This window comes from Mytilus trossulus, chromosome 13, assembly GCF_036588685.1.
Source record: "Mytilus trossulus isolate FHL-02 chromosome 13, PNRI_Mtr1.1.1.hap1, whole genome shotgun sequence".
In the NCBI taxonomy this organism is placed as follows: domain Eukaryota; kingdom Metazoa; phylum Mollusca; class Bivalvia; order Mytilida; family Mytilidae; genus Mytilus; species Mytilus trossulus.
The window spans coordinates 59,254,113-59,279,414 of NC_086385.1; the positions used below are offsets into that span (position 1 = coordinate 59,254,113).

Genomic DNA, 25,302 nt, shown 5'->3' on the forward strand with positions numbered 1-25,302 from the left:
ATATGTTTTCATATGTTTTAATATTGGTCCTAAATATATATTTTTTTATGTTTTTTTTTAATTTTTCAAATGCATTTATTTTTTCATGTTCTGTATATGTATTTTTGTTTGGTTTGTTTTTAATGGTATGAATGTTGTTGATGTTTTTCTTCTTCATCATCTTTTTTCTTCTGTCAGGAACTCATTTTGAGTGTAAATACTTCAATATGTGATTTGAATAACCCCAAATACTTGATTCCACAGAAAATACATGGCAAAATCAAAAGCTCTAACAAATAAAAAGCAACTGTATACATTAGCATTCCTTTATGCAGAAAAATAATTATCAGTCAGTGCTCCATAATTTGTATTTTATATCTTGTAAAACTTTTTTTTATTAAGTTGTTGTGCCTCTATTTTCATATTTTTGTCTCTAAGGCATACCCCATTTCTATTGTCTATGTTCTATTTTCATACTTTTGTCTCTTAGGCATACCCCATTTTTATTGTCTATGTCCTATTTTCATATTTTTGTCTCTTAGACATACCCCATTTCTATTGTCTATGTTCTATTTTCATAGTTTTGTCTCTTTGACATCATCCATTCTATGTTTGCCTCTTTGACATACCCTAATTCTATTGTCTATATTCTATTTTCATCTCTATGAAATACCAAATTTTAAGTGTCTATATTCTATTTTCATATGTTTGTCTCTGTGACATACACGATTTCTATTGCTGATAATCTATTCTAATCTGACGTATGTGATATTTCTTTTGTCTATATTCTATTTCCCTCTCATGGATGTGATATTTCTATTGCTATATATATCACCATACACATTGATATGTAATTGTCTACACTGCTACATGTAGCTATTACAGGTGCTAGTGCATGCAGCCACTTTTGTGGCCCTTTAGGGCTTGCTGTTTCATGTGAGCTCTGTTTTGAAAACCGTACTTTTACCTGTAATGGTTTACTTTTACAAATTATGACCTGGATGGAGAGTTGTTTCATTGGCACTAATACCACATCTTCTTATATCTATAATTAAGAAAGACAACTAGATTGACTTTTGAGTTCAATATTGTATTAATTTAAAATGAATGTTCTTTGGTTCTGTTTCTTTACTTTTCAGTTCCTGAAAATAAAAATAACAGAATAGAGTTTCAATGTCCACTGAGTTGCACATATTGCATCTATCAAGGGGCAATAATTAAAAAAGGCACTTGAATAAAATTATAAATAAAAAAGTGTGCTTTGAAAAAAGGTTCTTTTTCTTGTACATGTATATGAAATATTTTAAACAGACCTTCAAGGGCAGTATTACTGTATACTATGTGTTTTATAAAAATTGAACCGATGAGAGCGCTTACAAGGCCATTTTCCTTTATTCAAAATTTTCAAGGGGCATAACTCTTTTGAAAATAGTCAATCTGTCAAAAGTAGTGAACTTGACCAAGATATTGCTGATATTAAAGTATAGTATAAGTTTTATAAAAATCTGGCAAGAATTGTACATGCAAGACAAATATAAACACCTTACAATCATTCCATAAACATATTAACCAATGTCTGCCATACAATATGTAGTTTTAATTTTTAAATGGTTTACATTTTGCATTCTTAAACAAGTTGAAGGTTACTTTATGGTATGGATTTTGATTATTGTTCATTGCCTAACAGTGAGTCGAGTGACCAGTAAATGTTTTATCTTTGTTCTTTAGTTTTTTAATTGATAGTTGTCACATTGAGGATCATACCCCATCTCCTTATATCAATATTCTAGTTCTTTAAAAACATTCTACGGTTAAAAGAATATTTTTAAATTAATTTTTCTTATTCATTTTAATGTACAGTGGCAAGTATTTAATGTATATTGAAGACGAGAACAACTTTTGATCTTGTAAAATATACAATTCATAATATACGTCTGTGATGCAAATGCTATAATTATTTGAGCTTCTCATTTCTCATGCGTGTGCAGCAGAAGCAGATGAGACTGGTAAGGATTCCTTGATGCATACTTGACATCAGAAAATCAGAAAAATAAACAACTGCATACATGTACAATTACACTTGAAAAAGTTTTGAATACATTAAATTATTTAAATCAAATACAATTCTACATATGAACTTACTTTGATACCAGGTTTTTTTTACAGGACATCTAGATTTGCACCTAAATGTACGTCGTAACATGAACCTCAGTGATTCTAATACTGCACTTTCCTTTCATTTGGTAACAAGCTAAAATTATAAATTTTAAGTTAATCCAAAAGTCCAGACAAAAACTAGATGTACATGTAGTATGAACTAATTAATACTTTTAAGTTTTACTAATGGAAACAAAAAATGGAAACAATTTATAAACAAACAACAAATATATGTAAAGCATGAACTTTCTCATATATATATCATGTATATATACATGTAATCATGATAATAAACTATTCTTCTGCCTAAGTTTAAAAAAATCCATTTGGGCATTAACTTCGGTTTATTAAATCTTGATTTGCTGTTTCATAGGCAAAATTGTTGAAATACAACATTTATCTATAAATATTAAACTCATGAACATAACATGTTGTCATTTGTGTTACCATCTGTATACTTCATGCATTTAATAAAAGAACAGTGTTTCAATGTACCTCACCAATTGATGGATATAACGTAAGTGTACCCAAATTGCACCGAGTACCCAAATTGCACCTATTTAGAAAAAAATAGCAATAAAAATCTTACAAGATTTCCTAGAGACTAAACAAGTTGTATTATTATGATTTGATACTATGCCCGTCTTTCAACATAGGTAAACATATTTATTTATACACAAAACGTTCACAGTATTTATCAACATATGGACTGTTTACTGAAAAAAACAAAATGTACGAAAACGTCACCATGCGACGTCATCAAAACGTCATCTTTTTAAAATTGGCAAATAAAATATATTATAAGTATCCATTTCGTAAAATATGAATAGTAAGCATGGACAAATATCCAATTGTTCAAAATATTTGAAAAAATTAAACAAAAGCTCGGTTATTAGACTTTTGATGATGTAAATTTAAGCATGGATGCAATTTGGGTACTCCTCATTACAGAATCATGGATAGTTTGGAGGTTGATTTAAACCCATTTTTTAATGACTCAATATGGACTAAAAATTAATTTGGTGTACCTATATGACAAAGAAGGATAGGGCTACAAAATAAACACAGTATGGACATTTTTTTCCTGATCATAAAAAAACGTAGGTGAAAAAACTGTCAAAATAGGTGCAATTTGGGTACCGTCACGTTATATAAAATTTGCTGTCAAAAAGCAATAACCACAACAAATAAGTATGTTCTTTTTTTAACATTTTTCATAAATTATAAAAATCATGATAATAATCTACAAGAAAAGTAGACATGCGTGAGATGCAATTTTCCTTACAATATCTGTTTCCAAAAGGCAAAACTCTTGTAAACATATTTTATTGATCTTGTATTGCTTGTTAAGCCTGTTAAGTTTCTCTTTATCTTCTTTACATGTAGTTCTTGCTCAAAACACATAAGAGGAAAAGATTGCAAAATTTACGAGAAAGTTGTTAAAAAATGACTATAAAGGGCAACAACTCCTTAAGGGGTCCATTGAACATTTTGGTTATGTTGACCCTTGTAGATCTTACTTTGATGAACATTATTGCATGAAACGAACTATCCCCCTCAACTGATTGAAATCCCCCTCAGAGCAATAACCCTAAAACTCAATCCCATCTATTTTTTGTAGTATGGAACCTTGTAGTACAATTTCAGAGAGATCCATACACTCAGTGGCGGATCCAGAAATTATCATAAGTGGGGGGCCCACTGACTGCCTTAGAGGGGAGCCAATCCGGACATGCTTCAGTAATTCTCTATATAATCATCCAAAATTTTACCAGAAAAGGGGGGCCAGGGCCCCCTGGGCTTCCACTCTAAATCTGCCTATGAGTCACTTAAACACAAGTTATTGTCTGGAAACTAGAAACATGCTTCTTTTTGGCCCCTTTTTTGCCCCTAATTCCTACATATTTTGGGCAACTAACTCAAAACTCTATCCCAGCCTTCTCCTTGTTAATATATGGATCATTGTGGTACAATTTCAGGGAGATCTATATAATTACACACAAGTTATTGACTGGAAACTAGAAAAATGCTTGTTTTTGACCCCTATTTCCTAAACTTTGGCCCCACTATAACCCCTAAACTGAATCAAAACCTTTTTTTGTGGTTTTAAACATTGTGGTACAATTTCAGAGCAATTGAAATACTTATAAACAAGTTATTATTCTGAAACTATGAAAATGCTTCTTTTTGGCCCATTTTGGGCCCCTAATTCCTAAACGGTTGGGACTCCCAACCATCATCCACAAAATCATCCCAACCTTTTTTTGAGGTATTGGACCTTCTAAACAAAATTCATAAAGATTAATGCACTTAAAACTTAGTTATATTTTTGGAAACCAATGTGTCTTCGGACGCAGCAGACACCTTTCCATTATACAATCCCCAAAAATTGTGTGTGGTCTTATAAAAAGAACAAGCAATGTAGTGTATATATACATTTGTAGAGCTTCCAATGCTATATATTTTTGATAAATGGGCCAGTAGAAAAAAATAATTTTTCACTGCTTACACGAAATCAAAATGTGTAACATGTAGATAGTCTGACAAAAACAAAATATTCAAACAAAGTTATCCTTTTTTATTACATGTACATACCTCTCGTCATGAAATAATTGCTGGCTGCTCTGTTTAAAAAGAAGACCAAAAGATCTAGACTTGCCCTGAAAAAAAATAATACTAGTTATATACTATATATATATATAAAAGTATTAAATCATTTGAATGTTCTTATTCTTCTTATTAAATCCATATGCCTGTTGTATGAATTCAATGGTGTATCAAAGTGGTTAAATTTGATCTCTGACTAAATAAATTAATGCCAATCTTTTTCATCAGTTAACAGTACAAATTTTACATGTGGTCAAGGGGATAACTTAATTCAGGAGCCTGTAATTCAGTGGTTGTCGTTTTTTTTATGTGTTACATATTTGTTTTTTGTTCATTTTTTGTACATGAATAAGACCCTAAGTTTTCTCGTTTGACATGTTTGAATTGTTTTACATTGTCATTTAGGGACTTTTTATAGCTGACTATGCAGTATGGGATTTTCTCATTGTTGAAGGCTGTACGGTGCCCTATAGTAGTATAGTTGTTAATTTCTGTCATTTAATTTTTTGGTCTCTTATGGACAGTTGTCTCATTGGCAATCATACCACATCTTCTTTTTTAATGCATGTTGTTATGCCAGATAATTTCATGCGTTGAATACTCTTTGTTTCTAAAATTTTCTTTAGGAGTAACATATATATTTGTTGTTTTTGGTAGGCATTAGGGAATTTTTTAAACTATGTACATGTTACATGTATGTGCAGTAACTAAATACAAAGCCTTTATAACTAATTTTCAAAATAAACAAGTGAAACTGTGAGCTACATGTACATCTGACTGATGATACCCCCGCTGCAAGTGGATAATATTAATAGTTAAAAATAGGCAAGTGTTCAGTAAACAGGAAGTTGTCGAGTGATGAATCTGAAAACGCATCACACGGTATAGCTGACTTAGATAAACCCTGAAACAAAATTTCAGAAAATCCTTGTATTGTTCTCCCGAGAAAAATGTAACGAAAAATATTCATGGCACAGACGGACTGACTGACAGGACAGACAGAGGTAAAACAGTGTACCCCCCTTTTTTAAAACGGGGATATAATGAATACATATTTAATCACCCTAGCTATAATCTCTTTTTTGTAAAAAATAGTGATTACAAATGCTTATCTGCTTTTTTCTATTGACTGTACTTGCCAGTCTTTTGATTAAACAAAAGAAATGGCATGCCCACTCCTATGGGTAGGAAGAGTGGGCAAACTAGAAATTTTGCCCACTGGGTGCCCACTCCCATGGTGGGCGGGTGGACAAAGCAAAATCCACCCGAGCTGTGGTGTAACAGTGTTATTGTACAAAATGTAGTCTCGGTTTGATCATAATTAAAATTTGGGAAACAATTTGATTAACATTATTATCTTTGGCTATGCAATGTATGAAAAGCCGGCACACATTTTATAAATCTAAATTTTATGAAAAGAATGGGAGTAATAGAACCTCACTGACATCTACCCAACATGCCCAAAGAACTCCAAATGTAAATAAAATATGCCAAATAACAAAATAAAAATGATAATTTTTATCTCATCCAGTCAATCGTCATGTCATTGGTGTAACCCGAATTAAAGAAATAATATAATTCTGTATCATTAGATTTGCATTTTATAAAGTAATTTTAATGCTCTGTTGTATATTTCAGTAGTTTTTATTGTAATTTGTGTAGTTCTGTGGTATATTTTGAGTGTTCTGTGGTATTCTGTGGTGTTCTGTGGTATTCTGCAGTGTTCTGTGGTAAAAAGACGCTCCGTCTACGTACCCATTCATTCAGTATAGATGCCCCCCCCCCTTTTTTTAAATTTAACTAATCTCTAGAGTTTACAAATATGGTTATTTGGGATGTATTTAAAAATAACCTTATGATAGATAATGAAACTGATGATTAATAAATGCAATTACTGATTACCATCGGATATATACATTACAATATCGTTCCTCTGTATCGTTCTCGGGTTTACAATCAAGTCAAATAGTTTTTTGTGAAAAAATTGCACACACATCTTCCTGCTTTTGTCCAATTATAATAAAAAAAAAAGGAGCATAATTATATTTACCTTTCGTTGCCTTTTTAAGGTACATAAATGTACGTAATCCATGAAAACAAGGATTTGATAGTTAGACAATACAAATCCTTGATGAAAACAAAACACTTTCGACATTTCGAACTTTCGTTGCGTTGTCGTTGACCTTCTCTAGACTTTCATTTCTATGTTTCGTTCCCCGGTTTCTTCTAGTTAATCGACAAGTCACCCAATTCAATTTATCTGTTTATAAGTAGAAGAAGAAGTAGAATCTGTCTCTGTCCATTCTTAAAACTTAAATAAACAGCTGTAGACTGCTGCGGATGATCGCGTGAGCGTCCATGGTTTTGCGTGTCATAGTGCACAAAACGATAACGGTGAAAATATTTCCGAGTTTTCCCGGTTTTCGAATTCTACGTGCCAAGTACGTAATACGAGGGTCTGGAATCAAAATTAGGGATTTAAGAAAGTGAAATAAGAAAAAAAATGCAGAATAAATAATAACTAATAAAGAACAGAGAGAGAAAAATGGGGTAATCAATAAAGAAAACTAATTGAGAATAAAGAACAATTAAACTATAAATTATATAAAGAATATTTATTCATATTATTATCTATAAATTATAACTCATTCACTTATTTCACATTCTGTTCATGATTCAGAATTAGAAAGCTCTGCTGTTGGGATGTTCTATGCTTCGATACTAATTTTGACATTTTCTTCAATTTTCATTATTTTTTTTTAAAACATATGAAAACATATGAAAAGCATATGTTTTTCATATGTTTACAAACATATGTTTACATGTGTCATAAAACAGATGTTTACATATGTTTGCTTACATATGTTTTCATATGTTTCAAAACATATGTAAACATATGATTGTAAACATATGTTTATCATATGTTTGTCCTAAACATATGAAAAACATATGATTTTCATATGTTTTTCATATGTTTTGAAAACATATGATAAACATATGTTGCAATTTTTCCTGTGTACAAACGATAAGACATTTGACAAGACCCGACTAGAATACAACATGATCACTAAATCACGAACTTAGGATAACTAAAACCGTGACACGTCCTTTAGCAATGCGAACTCACACTCATTAAAACAGTTATATTTGGGAATAGGTCATGTTCGGTATTTAAAAGACTAAACGATGTAAATAGTAAATTACAATCTAGGACGTGGTAAATTTGACCATAGTTAGTTTAGACACAGAGACATTGTATGGATAAACCAATTAGTGATGGTGTCAATAAAATTTTAAGAGTGTCATTTTAAATCTGTCCTCCTCATAAAGTTTTTGTAGCAGTTTCTGTGTACGGAGCACACTCCTTTATATGACGTCCGTATAGTGTGAACATGCACGCGCATAACGTATCACCTTGATATGTAAAAACCATACGAAGGGACAGAGGGTATGTTACTGCTGATAAATGGGAAATTGATAATTCGGAACCCGGAATCGTGCCGTTTGTCATGGATTTTAGTGCTGTCCATCTGTGCCAATAGTGGGGAAAAGATTAAGGTATCAAGCAGTCCTTCTAACTTAACGGGAAGAAGTTGAACTGGATACCTTGTCAGAAAAACATCTTTGTAAATGATCGACCAATGTCCGTATTCAGAAACAAAGTAGGTTTGACATGTCTATCATCTTGTCGCTAACTTTGTGTTATTTCTACATCCAATAATTTTTTAATAACATAATTAAATATTTATTTCAAGTATTGGCTTGTTACAATATCCTTCAAGAGTCCAAGCTCCTCCTGATGTTCCCAGTTACAATCCACTAATAACTCAGGGTCGTGAATATAGCAAATATTTATTAAATAATATCAGATAGTATGACTATTTATATGTTTTCTAACAGTTGCTAAGAAATTACTTTTAATTATCAAACATACCCTTCTATTGAACTCATTGAGAAAAATTGAGAAAACATTGACATTTTTTGTCTTTTGATCAGATATGTAATAGGCTTTGTAAATTGAAAAACCAACAATTGTTAAAAAATAGTTAGAGTCAAAATATTCTTCGTCTGAAGTTTTATATCCAAAAACCAAGTGTCTTAGTTTTATCTTAATGTTATTTTACTGTTTTTTAAAAAACTTCATCTATTTTATTCCAAACACGTTTTGAATACGAACACAGCATAAAGAAGTGATCATGATCCTCTTCTTGTGTACAAAAATTACAAGAACTATTGTTTACAATTTTCCTACTGCATAAAAGTTTCTTGGTAGGTGGAATATGTTGTAGTAATTCCCATCTAAAAACTTTCAGTTTATTTTCTTTTAAATATCTGAATACAAAATCAATTAAATTGTGTTGATATAACACATCATCTACATTAAATATACGCAGCCATTTTGTGGGTCCAATAGCTCGTTCTTTTTTGTTTATTTATCAGAGACTTATATAAAAGTTTATTTGATAGTGAATTATAGGTAAGCGTTCCATTATAAACTGGTTTCTTTTTATATTAACAATACTTTTTACAGAGTTTTCCGATTTTAAAATTGCTGTCCAATCTTTCGGTATTGATTTCTTTACTAAATTAATTTTAGCTATCCAATTTGATTTATTTTTTAGTTTATTTAAAATGATGTCTTGAAAAATGCAGCCTTTTTCATCTATGATATCATTTACATAAAAAAGATTGCTTTTAATTCAACTTTTTAAAAATATAGCGTTATTTTCAAATTTAATAAATTTGTTTTCTTATATCTGTAAATGTTTCTGTTTTTTTTGTTAGACCACCACCAGTTAAGTCCAAACATTTATTGATATCTTTATAAAAAAACTGGGATGTGTTCAATGCTTTCGTCTGGTGTATCCCCACTGTTTGTTTGAAACACTAACCCCTTTGACCCAAAATTATAAAAATAGTGCTCAGGTATACTTTTCCAACCTCCGTCACAATCATTTACTAATCTTTTTACCCAAATAGCTTTTAAAGCAGTGAAATAACTCCTTATATCTATCATATCCAACCCCCCTTTTCAAATGGACCCATTATTGAATTTCTTATTACTTTATCTGGCTTATTATCCCAAACAAATTTAAAACAATTTTTTTCTATTTCTTTTAAATATTTCTTTGGAACTATGCAGGCAGATCCTACAAAAGTAAACATTGGCACAATGAGTGTTTTGATTAACAATTTTTTTTCCCAAAATAGTAAGATTTCTTTCTTGCCATGAAAAAAATAATTTATTCATCTTTTCAATTTTATTTTCCCAATTTAATTTTTCACATTCCTCCCTTAAATGCCCAAAGTATATGCCAATAGTTTTACCTGGTCCATTACTCCAGTTGATTCCCTCAATTTTGTCTTTACATGATTTAAGCTTTCCTACCCATTACCCCTTTGTTTAATTTTTATCTTATTTCAATTCTGAATAAAAACCAAATATTTCAATTTCGTTCATAGCTACTTTAACGTCATATTTAGAACAACAAAATAAAGTAGTAGCATCTGCAAGTTGCGAAATCTTTATACTATGACTTTTGCAGTCTAATTTGATTCTTATACCTTTAAAATCAGTAATGCTTCTTAATCTTGAAGCCATAATTTCCAAAGATAAAACAAATAATAATGCAGATAAAGGACATCCTTGGCGTATACCTCTGGTGTTTTTGAAGACATCAGATATCCAACCATTATTTATAACACATGTTTGAATATCGTTATATAAAGTCTTAACCCATCTTACAAAAGAATCATTAAATCCAAAATGTTTTAAAACTGAAAACATAAAATTCCATTCTAAAGAGTCCAATGCTTTTGAAAAATCAACGAAGATTATAGCCCCCTCAATTTTGTATAAATCAGTGAAATCAATGATATATTGTATCTGTCTAAGATTAGAACCAATAAATCTATTCTTTACATATCCAATTTGGTCTTATTTAACAAGTTTTGGTAAGAGTTTTTTCAATCGTTGTGCTAGAGCATACGATAGAAGTTTCATGTCTATATCTAAAAGAGAAATAGGATGGTAATTATTTAGTGACAATGGATCACCTTTTTTTTAAATAATAGCGTTAATACACTTGTACGCTATAAGTATGTAAGTGTTTGATCTTTATGTCCACTATTAAGAATATTTACTACTATGAACTTCAATTTATAGTAGTAAATACTATAAAAAATTCAACTTTTAAACCTTCTAATCCAGTAGATTTATAAAGTTTCATTTTATAAATAGCATCTGAGCATTCTTCTACTGTAATATCCCCATCGCAGAGTGATTTATCATTTTCATCTATTTCTTTCTCTAGTTTTGTCTCAAATATATATTTATCACTTGATGTTTTTTCAGGGCTGTTCGTCGAGTATAACTTTTTATAGTACCCTTTTATATTACATATTATCATATACTTAGCATTAATATGATAGGTTTTGCATGTGTGTAATTAGCGGAAGTACACAAGCCATAATTTCCCACCCGGGCTGATAACCCATATCAGGTGCATCTCGTGCACAAAACCCATAATAGTGCTCTCGTGCAAGTTACTTTCGGTGTTTCCGGTATTGGTTGTTTACTTTTCCACTGTAATGTCAGACATGTTTTTATGACGACGTCAAAATTTCGGGAACTTACTTTTGTGTGGATAGTTTTGTACTTGCTAACAAATGCCATTGACCATTATGAATCATTTTATAGTACAACAAACCTGGAGTAATAATGGTCATAAAACTCTTCCACATTTTTGTCAATGTTTCAAAATGCCTCTATATGAAATATTACCATACATATATATACATATATATATATGAGGTAGTGATGCTGTTGTTGGACAATTATAGTATATTTGGTTCATAATTTAACTTCTTTATAAAGTTTTTGACTGTTTTAGTTATTGCATTTGTTTATTTGCTTTACATAAAACTATTGTAGGAAGTATATGATAAAGCGATTAATACATGGCTTTTTCCATATCAGCCTGGGTATCATCCCTAGACCCATATCAGCACCTTGACACCGTCTCGGGCTGATATGAGGGTATCGGGATGATACCCAGGCTGATATAAAAAAGGCCATGTATTACTCTCTATATATATCATTTTGATCCGTTAAAATCTCATCATTTTCCCCCTTTAATTTATTAATTGACTTTTTTACCTGTCTTTGTTTTTCTAAACCTAAAAAGTACGAGTTATTTTTTTCCACAAATTCAACCCATTTCTCTCGTGACCTTATCAACTTACATTAGTTGTGTACGCAAATAGTATCATTACAATTGTACTGTTAAAACAATGAACAATCGGTTAATTCCACATGCAAACACATATCATTTGACAGGGATGGCAGTTTGGTGAATTATAAGTTTATCATGACTTTGATGAACATTCAGTAAACAACGAATATAATGCCTAACCTTGTTTCTATTGAAACCTTCAGTTTAAACAAAACCAATATATTGCTTGTTCATACGCATGTTATGCAAATGAAATGTATGTTAGATTGACACGCACTATGTCCGTAGGGAAAAAGTTTTTTAATTGTACCAAGTGAACTTGTAAGTAGAGCAGACATTTGAGTTGTAGAATAATGACTTGAAGACGAAATACATATTATATATTTGTAAGGAATTTTGTGTAGCTGCGGAAGTTAGTACATAGAAGAAACTTTCATTGTATTTTGTGCTGCTTAGAAATAAGTAGCTCAGAGTGTAATTGTTACAGTTGTTTTTTTTTCCCGAATATGGAATCAGTTTCGATGTTGGTGAATTCGTCATTTCTCATTGCAGAACCTTCATGTTCTTTTAATCTATGTTTGATACGAGAAATATGCCCACTGTGGTTGTTGTGATGAGTCAATATTCTTTTAAAATGGGGTATACGTATATCATCACTGAATTAAAAAAACAATCTAAGGATTTCCTGTCAGCTCTTTCGCAGTTTATCCGTTTCGGACAGTAAGTATGGGTTGAGTCGGGAATGACACTATGACATCTATTTCCAAATAATAATTGAAGGGGGCGATATTTGGATTCTGTAATGAGGAATGATTTCAACACTCGTTCACAAACGATGTTAAGGTCTCATGTTATAATATGGTTACTGGGTTCATAGATTGGAGATACAGATAAGTCTCCAGTTTGGCCGTCCTACACACGCTACCAGAACACAACCGATGCAGCTATACACCATAAAGTTGATACTTTGATTAATGGTTGGTTTACGTTCATCGGCAAATATTACATGCATGTTCAGGACGAAAACAAATGAACAATAAATACAATAGGCAGGTTCTGTAATAGAAGCCATCTAGGATGAAGGTAGGGAAACTTACATTTGCAACAAGCCGGCTATCAACAGTTCGTAGATGTTACAAAGGTTCTCAACGCGACACCATAGCGTTACTAGAGACATTAGAGTAAACGTTAAAATCCTTACCAGACGTTAACAGATAGAAACACAAACAAAACGAAACATATAATTTATTAGGATACATTGATTTTGCAAACTCAATTATGTTGATGAGCTATTATTGCGAGATATAGTTAGTACTTCGATGACACGAATCACGAACTTTTTGATACACTTTTGGCTGTATTTAAACATTGGGTCTCAATTTCTATAAGTTACTTAAATCACTTAAGTATATTTTCATTAATTCATTTCAATTGTAAGTTTTTTTACGATATGTGAATCATTCTTAAATCAAAAGCTTGTGGAACAATTTGGTGATACATATATGTGAGTTGCCGTTGTGCCTTTCATTACAAGAAGTCAGAAGCTTTGAAAAAGATAAATATCAGTTTATTCTTTTTTAAATAGGGCCTTGCTAATTAGTTTGACGGAGCTTAGACATTAACAAAATGACTTGTGACTGGTAATAACGCATTTGAAATTGTTGAATTCCTAGTTCTTAGTAAACAAATTTTGTCAATCTTACTGAATATTTTTTAATCTATTCTTTAAGTAGGGTTTCTACCTATTTTGCCAACAATATTTTGAAATTCAGGTTACAAAAATGTATAGTTTTTATGATTTCGTTCTGATAGAATGAAAAGTTACAATGTTTTTGTGTATACACTTATTAACGCATGATTTGCAAAGTCTTGTCTATAGCTTATAAAAAGCATTAATGTCTTGTAGTATAGGCCATCTTCAGTGTGTGGATATTATGTCAATGACTGCAAAAATATGTTACAAAACCGTTTTGAAAATATATTGTTTACTTTTAAAAAAATAAGAATATTTTATGATCACGTCTGTTAAATTTGTAAAGTAGTCAATGTTTAATTATGTCAAAAATTAATTCAGGACTTCCAGCTGAAGTTAAGAAATTCGATAAAAAATCAGCGAGGGTGTTCTCTAGTCTTTTAGAAGAAGAAAGCTATCGCCATTTTGAGTCGAGAGTTATGTTGGCTGGCGAGCAGGGCACTGGAAAAACTACTATTGCCAGACATCTTGTCGGTAAACAACCAACAAAATTCAGAATGTCAACTGATGGAATAGAGTTATACAATGGTCTGTCATTCATGGACATAGAAACAAACTGCTGGCTTGGTGGACAACAAGGTAAAAATAAAAATAGAAAGAAAAAAAAATACAATGATCATATTTACTTTTGTAACATAACGAAGCTGTTAGATCTTGAAATTGTTGTGTGTCTTGGCCTTCTTAAAATTCTGAATAAACGTATTTAGGTTCTTTTCGGTGGCTGAGTGGTCTTATGTTATCACAATCAAAAATCAAATATATCTTTTACATCTATGATTAGTTTATGTATTAAGTGTAGAATACATTCTACATATTTCGTTTTAAAATTTCGATGTTTCTTTATAAACTATATTTGTTAACGATTTAAGAATATGTTAATGATTACATACTTAAAAATGCACGATCATGGTATGTGGTAAGTGTAATCACCCCCAACTTAAAAGTTTATTCTTTAATTCAGCATACTAGATTTGAATATCAATGGAACAAAAAAAGTATTCAAACTATTCAATATTAAAATATCAAGATGCGTGCTTTACAAAATGTATGTATATTATATTTATGAAGTTTTAAATAGTTTTTGTCATTTTTTAGAAAGTTCAATTACATACAAAGTCAGGTATTTCGCATGTGGCATTCTTCATGTTGCGTATGCAAGTTCACAGCCGACTATAAGTATAATTCGGTAGGTTATTGACGAGGAAAATAGGTCAATATGGTGATATCCACAATTTGAACATTCGTCATCTTTAAAACAGATATTTCATAATGTTAAACCATTTCGTGATAATGTCTCGCAAATTTTCGAAGGGATGACATTAACCTAAGGGAACTTTTTGAAGCATAGATAAAACCTTCAAGAAGAGGTGGGCTTTATCACTAAGTCCTTCTTAAGCAGTCATCTTTTAAATTCATTGTTTTATCTCATTAATATGTGGAAGTGTTATTTCAACATGTACATAATTAACACACATGGAGTAGGGAGACAACTGATGGTACATCAGAATAACTTGTTACAAAATTGTCTATACAATGGCTCATTTTGTTAAATAGTCATGCCAATTTTGATTTCAATGACGTAATAGCCATACTGTTTTAATAAAAAAGGTTTGATAACAAAAGTTATACTGCATCGAATGTGATGGTGAAGTTGTCTTTTCGAGTCAGTTAGAATTGTCAAATCTTAAACCCAAGGCATATCATTTTTTTTAAGATTCAATTAGATATTGATGCAGACATTTATTTATGACAGTTTTGAACAACTAAATCAATAACGAAACATATTTTAAGATTTCAGACAAGTGATGCTATCAAACACTTTCTTTTATATGTTACTGTGAAAAGTGCTGTGTTAGTTTTTCTATGACTAAGATTGAAACAGTCATGTTAAATAAAAGCGATAGGATGCATTTTCACAGTTGTCTAAACATGAATATCCTAGTATCTAAACTTGTTACATATAAAGTATATGTTATGTAAAATTACAGTTTTCCTTCTTTTGCACATGGAAAATATTGAGGTATGGAGCAGGCATATCAGTAAATAATAGTAGTCCTTTGTTTATTAATGTATCATTGTCATTTTGTTGCCTAATCTGACATCGGACTGGGACTTCTTTTGGACTGAGTTTTACTGAGCGTAATATTTTTTTATACACTGGCTAGTAGTATAGGGGGACGGTTGATATTTTAAAAAAAATATTTAACCTCACCGCAATGAGTTTCGAGTCTCTGGCCTTTATTAGTCCGGAGTTTAGTATGAAATTCACTATCACTGAACTAGTATGTTTTTTTCGTGTAGGGGCCAGCTTCAGGAGGCCTCCGGGTACATGAGTTTATCGCTTGATTGAAGACCGATTGGTGGCCGTCTGTTGTTGTCTGCTCATTGGTCGAGTTGTTGTTTCTTTGACACACTCCCCATTTCTCTCAATGTTGATATGTGTTTTCAGTCATAAGGCATATCTGTATAGCTTAACACAGATATGACACAGATAATTGACATCTAGGACATTTTGTGGAAAAAATATTAATCTAAAAAAAAATGCACTATCGTGAATAACAATGTATTTTATTATACATTTTTGACTATCCCTATTAGACAGAGGAATTATTTTATCTTCGACAAATCATATATGTATCATTCAATGTATTGACATTTGATTCTTTTTTTAGACTTTACAATGGAAGAATTAACCATTACCAGATCTCTTATACAAGACGAAACACTGAAGAAAGGAAAATGTAATGTACGCAATAAAAAGGGGATCAGTCAAAATACGTTAGATAGAGAAGACACGCCCTTGTCTGCATCTAAAACACCAGAAAAAATACATGAAAGGCATGCTTCACATTCGTTTGATTTAACAGCTAAATGGTCGGATTTTGAAGGTAAATTGTCAAATACGACTTCCAGAACAGAAAGTCTAAATGATACATTCCGGTCAAATCATCACAAGCATGTCAATCCTGACGATGAACCCAAACAACTATCGGATGACCAGTCTGAACACAAAGAGATAAAAGAAAACAGAGATAGCAGTTTTGGAGCAGGTTTGCATGATAGTAGCCATGGCCGTCCTGTAAGCCCGTCAAGTAGATCAGTCGAAGACAGTAATTTATCAGATTACCTTATCAGTGTGGATGAACCAAACAAATATGATCTACCTACCACACAGGAACCCATTGACACTTTTGATGACACATACACCAATGAAGTTCTATATGATGAAGAGACCTCGACGAGCGTCCCGGATTATCTTCATTCGGAGTCGGGTTTTACTGGAGATGTGCACATAGAGACTGTCACTAAACCTGCAATAATCAGAAAGCTAAAAAACTTTTTTGGTATTTCCAAGAAAGTTAAAGAGGTCAAAGTGTCGATCACAAAAGAAAAATTCTTTGAGAAGTCTGTTAAGGTTGGGAAAAAGCTGTTACACAATAAAAATATAGCACCTATAATAATCTGGGATTTTGGTGGGCAGGATGTTTTCTACTCAACTCATCAGACATTTCTGACATACAGAGCTATTTACATAATTGTGTTGGACGGAAGTAGAAAACTTGATGATCCTTGTCCAACTGAACAATATCTCCCAGGAAAGAGTGGACAAAAAACAGCAAAAGGTACTAATAAAATAATTAACATTAATTTAAATGGGTTTTACTTAAAATAAGTGCCAAATATATTGAAAACAATAGTGTGCATACGTGATTCCCAAATGTGATTCCTAATAAGTTGACAGATCCTTTTACTTTTGTCCATTAAAAAAATAATCTACATTGACGGTGTATGTTGATACAAGATTATCAGAAGTATTATATACACAAAAACAAACGTATTTGTATTTCTTTTGAAGATTATCTGCTATTTTGGATCAACACAATTGTAACATACTGTAAAGGGAGTGTGAAAGGTTTTCCTAGAATTATCATTGTTCTGACCCACAAGGATAAGTTAGATCCTGTAAGTATTTTAGATAAGATAATGTTTTGAATGTGTTCGACCTGTCAATGGAAAGGTGTTTATAGGTGACGCTAAAATCAACACCATCGAAATACAAAACCAAACATAAAATTAATAAATTTGGTATAGAAGTATCATTAAACTATATAATTATAGAAAGTTGTGGAATGCGTGCCAATAACACAACTCTCCGTCCAATAACAATTTATGAAAACGACCAAAGTACGGTCTCCAACATAGAGGCTTGGCTCACATCTCACATCAAGCTACAATGTATAAAGGGCTATATTATTTATATATAATGTGCATCTTGTAAGATATGCGTTTGTAATAGTTTCATATACAATTTGCTTCGGATTTAGAACATAACAGCTGCGGTAGGACAAAACGTTTTCCTGAGTGGTTTGTAATAGTTTGATATTACCAATATAACACTGAATCGTTGGTATTTGGTCATTTTCTTCCTTATTTGCTCCTTTTTATTTTGTTTCATTTACTTGATATTCTCGTTTTGCTTTACTAAATAACATTTATTAGTATGTCTATTGGAATAATGCGACTTTTACATAATGTGATTTATTCTAAAATGTTCACCATATACACATCATATAATTCATAGTTGATTGATACGATATTCATTTTAACTTTAAAGACTATGAATAGTACACATGACATTTTTAATACTGGTAGTAATATATTTATCCTTAGGAATTATTTTTGTCCTTAGCAACCACTTATGATATAATGAACATTAAAGTCCTTAGCAACCATACATTTTTGAACTGAGAAGGCTATCAAGAAAAGAAAAAAAAAGGAACGACCTTTCAGTTGTTCATAAGCAATTCACTTTTTAATTGTTAATTTTTTTTTCTTATTTACTCCATTTTATTTTTCAATTAAACTTGATATTCTCGTTTTGCTTTAACCCGTATTTTTTCCCAGTATGTCTATTGGAATAATGCCAATGTTGCATTATGTGATATATTCTAAAATGTTCACCATATAAACATCAGATAATTCATAGTTGTTTATACGATATACAAATAATTTTGTTAAGAAAACATATTCGTTTTGATATATTCAAGAATAAAATTGAACAGAGACGAACAGAGGTATTTGCAGAAATCAAACACATGTTTTTACAAACACCATTCATGCAGCACTTGGTAATTGAAGATCAGATATTTGTAAACGCTAAAGACAAATGTGATCCAGAGTTGGCTAAATTAAAGAATATCATAATCAGAGAATCGAAGATGCAGCCAACATGGGGTGAACCTCTTCCAAAATGTTTTATTCCTTTAGAACTAGAATTTGCATCGCTAATCAAACGCAATATTCCACTGATTACAATGGAGCATTTGCAGAAAATCAACTCACTACAACCTATACGATCCTTGACAGAATCTGAGTTAAAAGTATTCCTGAAATTTCAACACGCCATAGGCAAGGTGTTATACTTTGATGAACACAGATTAAACCGTCATGTTATTTTGTCGCCAACACATTTAATTGATGCCTTTAAGTCTATTGTTACTGATAGAAGTTTCTGTCAAGGAGACAAAGAAAGAGAAGAGTTATGGGATGTAATGGGCAAAAAAGGGGTGGTCTCAAAACAAGTCATCCAACAAATTTGGAAGAAAAAGAAATATCGGACATTTTACAATGATAAAGATTATTTACTGAATGTCATGACCCATCTCGATATATTGGTTGAACCAAGGAAATACGATTTAGACCACAACCGTATACCCGCTGACTTTTATTATATTGCAAGTATGGTACGAGCGAAAGATGAAACTGGGTATCTTAAGTCAGCTGGCATCGCTAACAGGAGTATTGCCATAGCTTTTCAGTCTTCTTCACTGATGATACCTCCTGCATTATCATTTAGATTTATAAGTTACTGTCTATATGTATGGGCGGTGAAAACTTACGGAGGGTCCAAGAATGACATGCTGTTCCACAGGTCAGGGGTGTTCACTCTAGATCCTTCTTTGGATATGTCCATTACTTGCGAAGATGACATGATTATTGCCCGGCTTGTTCATGCTAGAACAAACACACTGATATCGAAGGATATGGCTCACAGCATTATTGCGTGTTTAACATCTGCGTTAGAAAAAATAAGTCAGTTGTATATCAGAACAAGCAGCGACTCCAGTGAAATCAGTGACGCAGCCTTTGTTACAAGAATTTGCTGTAACTCACCAGATAATTCCTGTATCATCGACGTCAGCCAACTAGAAAACATAAGTAACATATGGATATGTCCTTCACATGGGATTGAACATAACATAAATATAATCACATCATGGTTTCAAGAAAAGGTATATAAAAATAAGTTTGAGTCAAATTATAAACAAAAGGGATACTCAAACTCATGAGTCAAAAATAATACTAATAATGCAATGTTCATATATCAAAACGGCGAAAACGCAACTAACAGTTCATGTAAATATATTTGTTTATGACAGGTGCAAAGAATACAACGGGTTCAAACGTATTAACTTCCACCCTGACTTGAATATGTAGTGCAGCATATGCGCTAAATACATCCAATTAGCTTTGGATTTGACAGCTTAGTGAAAAATAGGAATACTACTGGACAACAAATTTGTGATAGATCATGGTTTGGAAATTAGTTAAAGACCAAGAATGTTAATGTTTAGGAGATGCAGCACCTTTGATTTTTAGAGTAAAACGAAAAATCACAATAAATACTGAGTTCCGAGGAAAATTCAACACGTAAAGTTCCTAATTAAATGGCAAAAATTGCAAAATCAACAGCTTACACACATCAAACAAATGAATTACACACGTCATATTCCTGACTTGGTACAGGTATTTTCTTATGAAGAGAATGATCTAACATCGTTTTGTTTTTCATGTTAATTCTATTGTATTATGAATACCACGTGTATCCACATGTTTTTTTCTTCAGGTGGACGACAAATGTGAACCAGATTGTCCAGGTATTGTAATCTTCATTTTCATTTGTAAGAAGCAGACATAATTATCACTTGTATTTTTTGTGATTTTACCTTTTTTGTATAATCTCATTCATGACGATTTAATTGTTTCACTTGAAATTAGGTCCAGGGATAACCAATCAAAGTGACAACGACAACCATATAGGCTCTAATTGCAGTGGGTATATACAAATCAAAACATGAAAAACATGAAAAAAGATTAAGACAGTGTTTCATCAATAGACAAAGGCTTGAGAAGATATCAAGCAACTTATAATATCAAAGTATCGTCTGAAGGACCAGTTAATTACCCCGAAAGTATCGTCAGTCTGGTTGTGAACACATTGGTGTTGACACGAGTATAACATATATGGTTTATATATATATATATGTTTTAAATGTTTAAGTTATTTGAAATTCTTATCCCAGGCAAAGAGTACCTTAGCCATATCTTACACAACATTTTGGAATTTGGATTGTCAATGCTTTTCAACTTTATACCTACTTGGTTTTAATACTTTTTTGATATGAACGTCTGTGCTGGCAATAAGTATTATTGATATGGTCATTAAATTAACGGTTTACAAAACTTTTGATTTTTTGAAATACTAAGGGTTTTACCTCAGGAATAGAGTACCTTAAATGTACTTGGCAAACATTTAGGAATTGTGGTCCTGCATACTCTTCATCTTCGTACTTTGGTAGATATAGGAAGATGTGGTGTGAGTGCCAATGAGACAACTCTCCATCCAAATAACAATTTTAAAAGTAAACCATGATAGGTTAAAGTACGGCCTTCAACACGGAGCCTTGGCTCACACCAAACAACAAGCTATAAAGGGCTCCAAAATTACTAGTATAAAACCATTCAAACAAGAAAACCAACGGTCTAATCTATATAAACAAAACGAAAAACGAGAAACACGTATATATTACATAAACAAACGACAACTACTGTACATCAGATTCCTGACTTAGGACAGGTGCAAACATTTGCAGCGGGATTAAACGTTTTAATGGATCCAAACCTTCTCCCTTTTTCTGAAACAATATCATAACATCACAACATAGAAAAACATACGATAGAATATCAATTGGCAGACTTAACTCAATCAAAAATCGTATGATTACACAATGAACTAATAAATTTGATCTGCAATATCTGAATACAAATGCACAGTTAATAAAATATTAGAGACAAACATTCATGACCAAAAAGCTAACAAAAAAATTCAAACACACTGAGAAATATTTAACCAATCAATGTTCACTTTACGTTTTTTTTATAATCTTGAAGTTTATACAAATGTTGTAAGAATAAGTGAAAAATTGAAGATATTACAAATAATCAAAGCTGGTGTACAGACAAGATCCATATAAATAAAAAATAACAAAAAAGCATTATAAACAGTATCAACAGGTCGAATTAACAAGAAAATACGATTTGAGAGTACTCGCAGTTACTGACAGCTCGTTAAAAGCCAAAACCAATTAATAGTAAAAAATCATGCATCAGAGACTAAAATCGACTAAAACACATCACAGGGATTTAGTATTTGAACGTCATTAATAGTCAAAGGAGACATGACTTGTGCAATATTTGGCTTTCTATTTTTTTTTTGGATCGAGCGTCACGGATGAGTCTTTTGTAGACAAAACGCGCGTCTGGCGTCAATACAAAATTTACTAGTGGTATCTATAATGATTGTAGACGGAACGCGCGTCTGACGTATCTGAACATTCTGTGGAGTTCGGAATTTTTTCTTATTTGACTTTTTTTTGGCAAAACATGTTAAGCAAGGGATAAAAAGAAACGTTAACAAGTCATGGATACCACAAAGTCAAATATTGATCAATGCGCAAAGTCTATCAAAGATATTACAAATCTAAAACGTGTGTAGTGACATTAAGATATATGTCGTTTACAGTTACAACTGAAGAGTTTTTGAAAGAGATTCCTTCAGATCTACATTTGCGTCGATTATCCCTGCTGTACAACAGAGATGAGATAAGACAACTGGCTATGCACTTGGGACTGACATACGCTGAATGGGAAAATGTTTGTGACCAAGAAAGTCAAAGTGACGAACCGGAGAAACTGAAATTTGAAATCCTCAGAAAATGTCGGAACAAATTTTCGTTGACATTTAAAAGCATTAAGGATGCCACAGAGAATGCAAATATACAAAACCCTCATACCATCTGCAAGGTATTAATATGATAATACATAAGTTAATTTGATATACGCATCGTGTTGTATCGAGAACAAAAAACATATAATATAAAACAGCGTTCTTAAATATTTCTTTTCATAAACTAAAACATACATTGACATGTATTAGCTTTCAATAACTTACATACATAACAGGATAAAGATATTCAACATGTTTAAACTGTTATCACACTTTGTCAAATATTTGATGTTATTGCAATAGTTATAGAAACAAACATTCTCGGAAAATAGATACGAAAAAACATTTTGGGGGAATTTCCATCACGAAACCTCTTAAAACATTATTATAACTAGAACACACCCGCGAAATCGCGAGCATTCAGAGCGTAGTTTAAAGTATGTAAAGTGTTGTTGGAAGAATTTTGTAAAATATTGAATGACTGGAGAATTTCAGCAAAAGTATCATAAGTCATAGGTTATTGGGGACAGGAAAATTCTTTTTTTTTATCCCTTCTCCTTTATTTCCAATATTCCACTTTTTTGTTTTTTTCATCAATTTCAATATGAACATACATTTAGTATGCTATGAACATTCAAGTAAGGAGCCTGTTATTCAGTGGTTGTTGTTTGTTCATGTGTTACATATTTGTTTTTCGTTAATTTTTTTTTTTTACATACATGTAAATAAGGCCGCTAGTTTTCTGGTTTGAATTGTTTTACATAGTCAATTCGGGGTTCGTTGTTAATATCTGTGTCATATTGGTCTCTTGTGGAGAGTTGTCTCAACATGGCAATCATACCACATCTTCTTTTTTTTGTAATCGATAAATTTTGTAAAAGATTTAATGACTGGAGAATTTCAGAAAAGGTATCAAAAATTCACATGAATATTTTAGCGCTTATCTGTATATTATGAACATTCATTACTATATAAATATAGTGTATTTACTTTCAATTCTAAGTTTACTAATCGATCCATAGTGGTCATTGATATAGTATACAGATCCTCCCTATTTAATAAACTCTGTGACTGCCGTGGATAGTAAACGTGGAAATGATAGCAGATAGAATTCTGAAAGTACACTTTATTCTTTATAAATGTATGTTCAAAGTATACAGAAAAACGCATACCGGAAGTCTAATCTGACTTAAAATTTCGTCAAATGACAGGACAATATCCGGATGCCTTTTTTCTCGTTTTTCTCTAAAAAATAACTCAATCTGAATAATCATATGCATGGATGACAAATGGCACTATGCACTATACCTATAGGTCATAGAGGCGTGAGGATTAATTTATTGTGGAAAGAAGAAAAGCGACACCCAAAATGAGGTCTTCTCGTTTAATAGTATAGATGCAGTGTGTAATGTGTAATATACACGTCTACGTACAGTCTGTCTTGTTTTACTGATAATTCTTTTGATTATTAATAGGTTGTCTCAGGACCAAATATTGATTTAGGTAAGTAGCAGTTTAATTTGAATGTCCGACATACGCGATGTGTGTTATTATCATTTACGACTTTACAAACAAGACAGCAAAACAGAGGGACGAAAGATACCAAAGGGACAGTCAAACTCATAAATCTAAAACAAACTGACAACGCCATGGCTAAAAATGAAAAAGACAAACATACAACAGCACACATGACACAACATATAAAGCTAAAGAATAAACAACACGAACTCCATAAAAAAACTAGGGGTGATCTTAGGTGCTCCGGAAGGGTAAGCAGATACTGCTCTACATGAGGCACCCGTTGTGTTGCTTATGTGTTAACAAATCCGGTAAATATTATAATTCGGTAGGTCATATTCATGAAAGGGAAGGGAATTGTAGTTACGACGTAAGGAACATATCCGATATCATTTGTGAAACGGTAATTCCATAACGGTCAACCAACTCGTGATGGCGTCCGTAAAATGTACGAAGGGATGATTTCAACTTCATCATTTGGAACTCTTGGTTTAATAGCTTGCTTGTGAGCAGCAACCCTCTATTAAGCAAATCATGATAGAAAATGCAAGCACGAGAATATTGTATCAATTGGGAGATATATATCCCGTGCTGCTGGAATGCTGCTACTTAGAAATGGAAAGTTCACAATTGAAAAGCTGAAATCATCTCTTTTGTCGTAAAGTTATATTTTCAAGATATGAGGCTGACTTAACTGTACCTGTAGTATCCTTTATATCTAGTTAGATGGTATAGATGCGTTCCACATAGTCACAAAATTTTGAATTATTTAGTGAAAGAACATCATCTATATAACAAAAAAGTAGAGTTAAAGGATATTGATAACTTCATATCTTTCTTCCTAAGAAGTTCCCGCATATCAAGCTTATCTTTGTAACACTCCTGAATTGGGAACACTTAGTAATAGACGTCGAACAAGGCGGTTGCACATATATGAATATTCCGTTTAAAGAAGTGTAAAATATAAGTGTAAGAAATTAAAATAT

The 25,302-nt window shown here is 31.8% G+C and overlaps 1 protein-coding gene and 1 long non-coding RNA gene across 2 annotated transcripts; one reads left to right on the forward strand and one right to left on the reverse strand.

Annotated features, from left to right (window-relative positions):
* Positions 1 to 1,048: 1,048 nt before the first annotated feature.
* On the reverse strand, positions 1,049 to 7,160 carry LOC134694905 (uncharacterized). Its single transcript, XR_010102646.1, has 4 exons — positions 6,794 to 7,160; positions 4,732 to 4,796; positions 2,122 to 2,230; positions 1,049 to 1,121 (listed from the first exon to the last, which is right to left on the reverse strand). It is a non-coding gene; the product is annotated as an uncharacterized LOC134694905 (long non-coding RNA).
* Positions 7,161 to 14,033: 6,873 nt separating this feature from the next.
* On the forward strand, positions 14,034 to 20,081 carry LOC134694537 (uncharacterized). Its single transcript, XM_063555549.1, has 4 exons — positions 14,034 to 14,310; positions 16,404 to 17,354; positions 17,588 to 17,694; positions 18,780 to 20,081. Exons 1-4 carry the CDS (start codon positions 14,034 to 14,036, stop codon positions 20,079 to 20,081), a joined length of 2,637 nt encoding a protein of 878 aa, XP_063411619.1.
* The last annotated feature ends 5,221 nt before the right edge of the window (positions 20,082 to 25,302 follow it).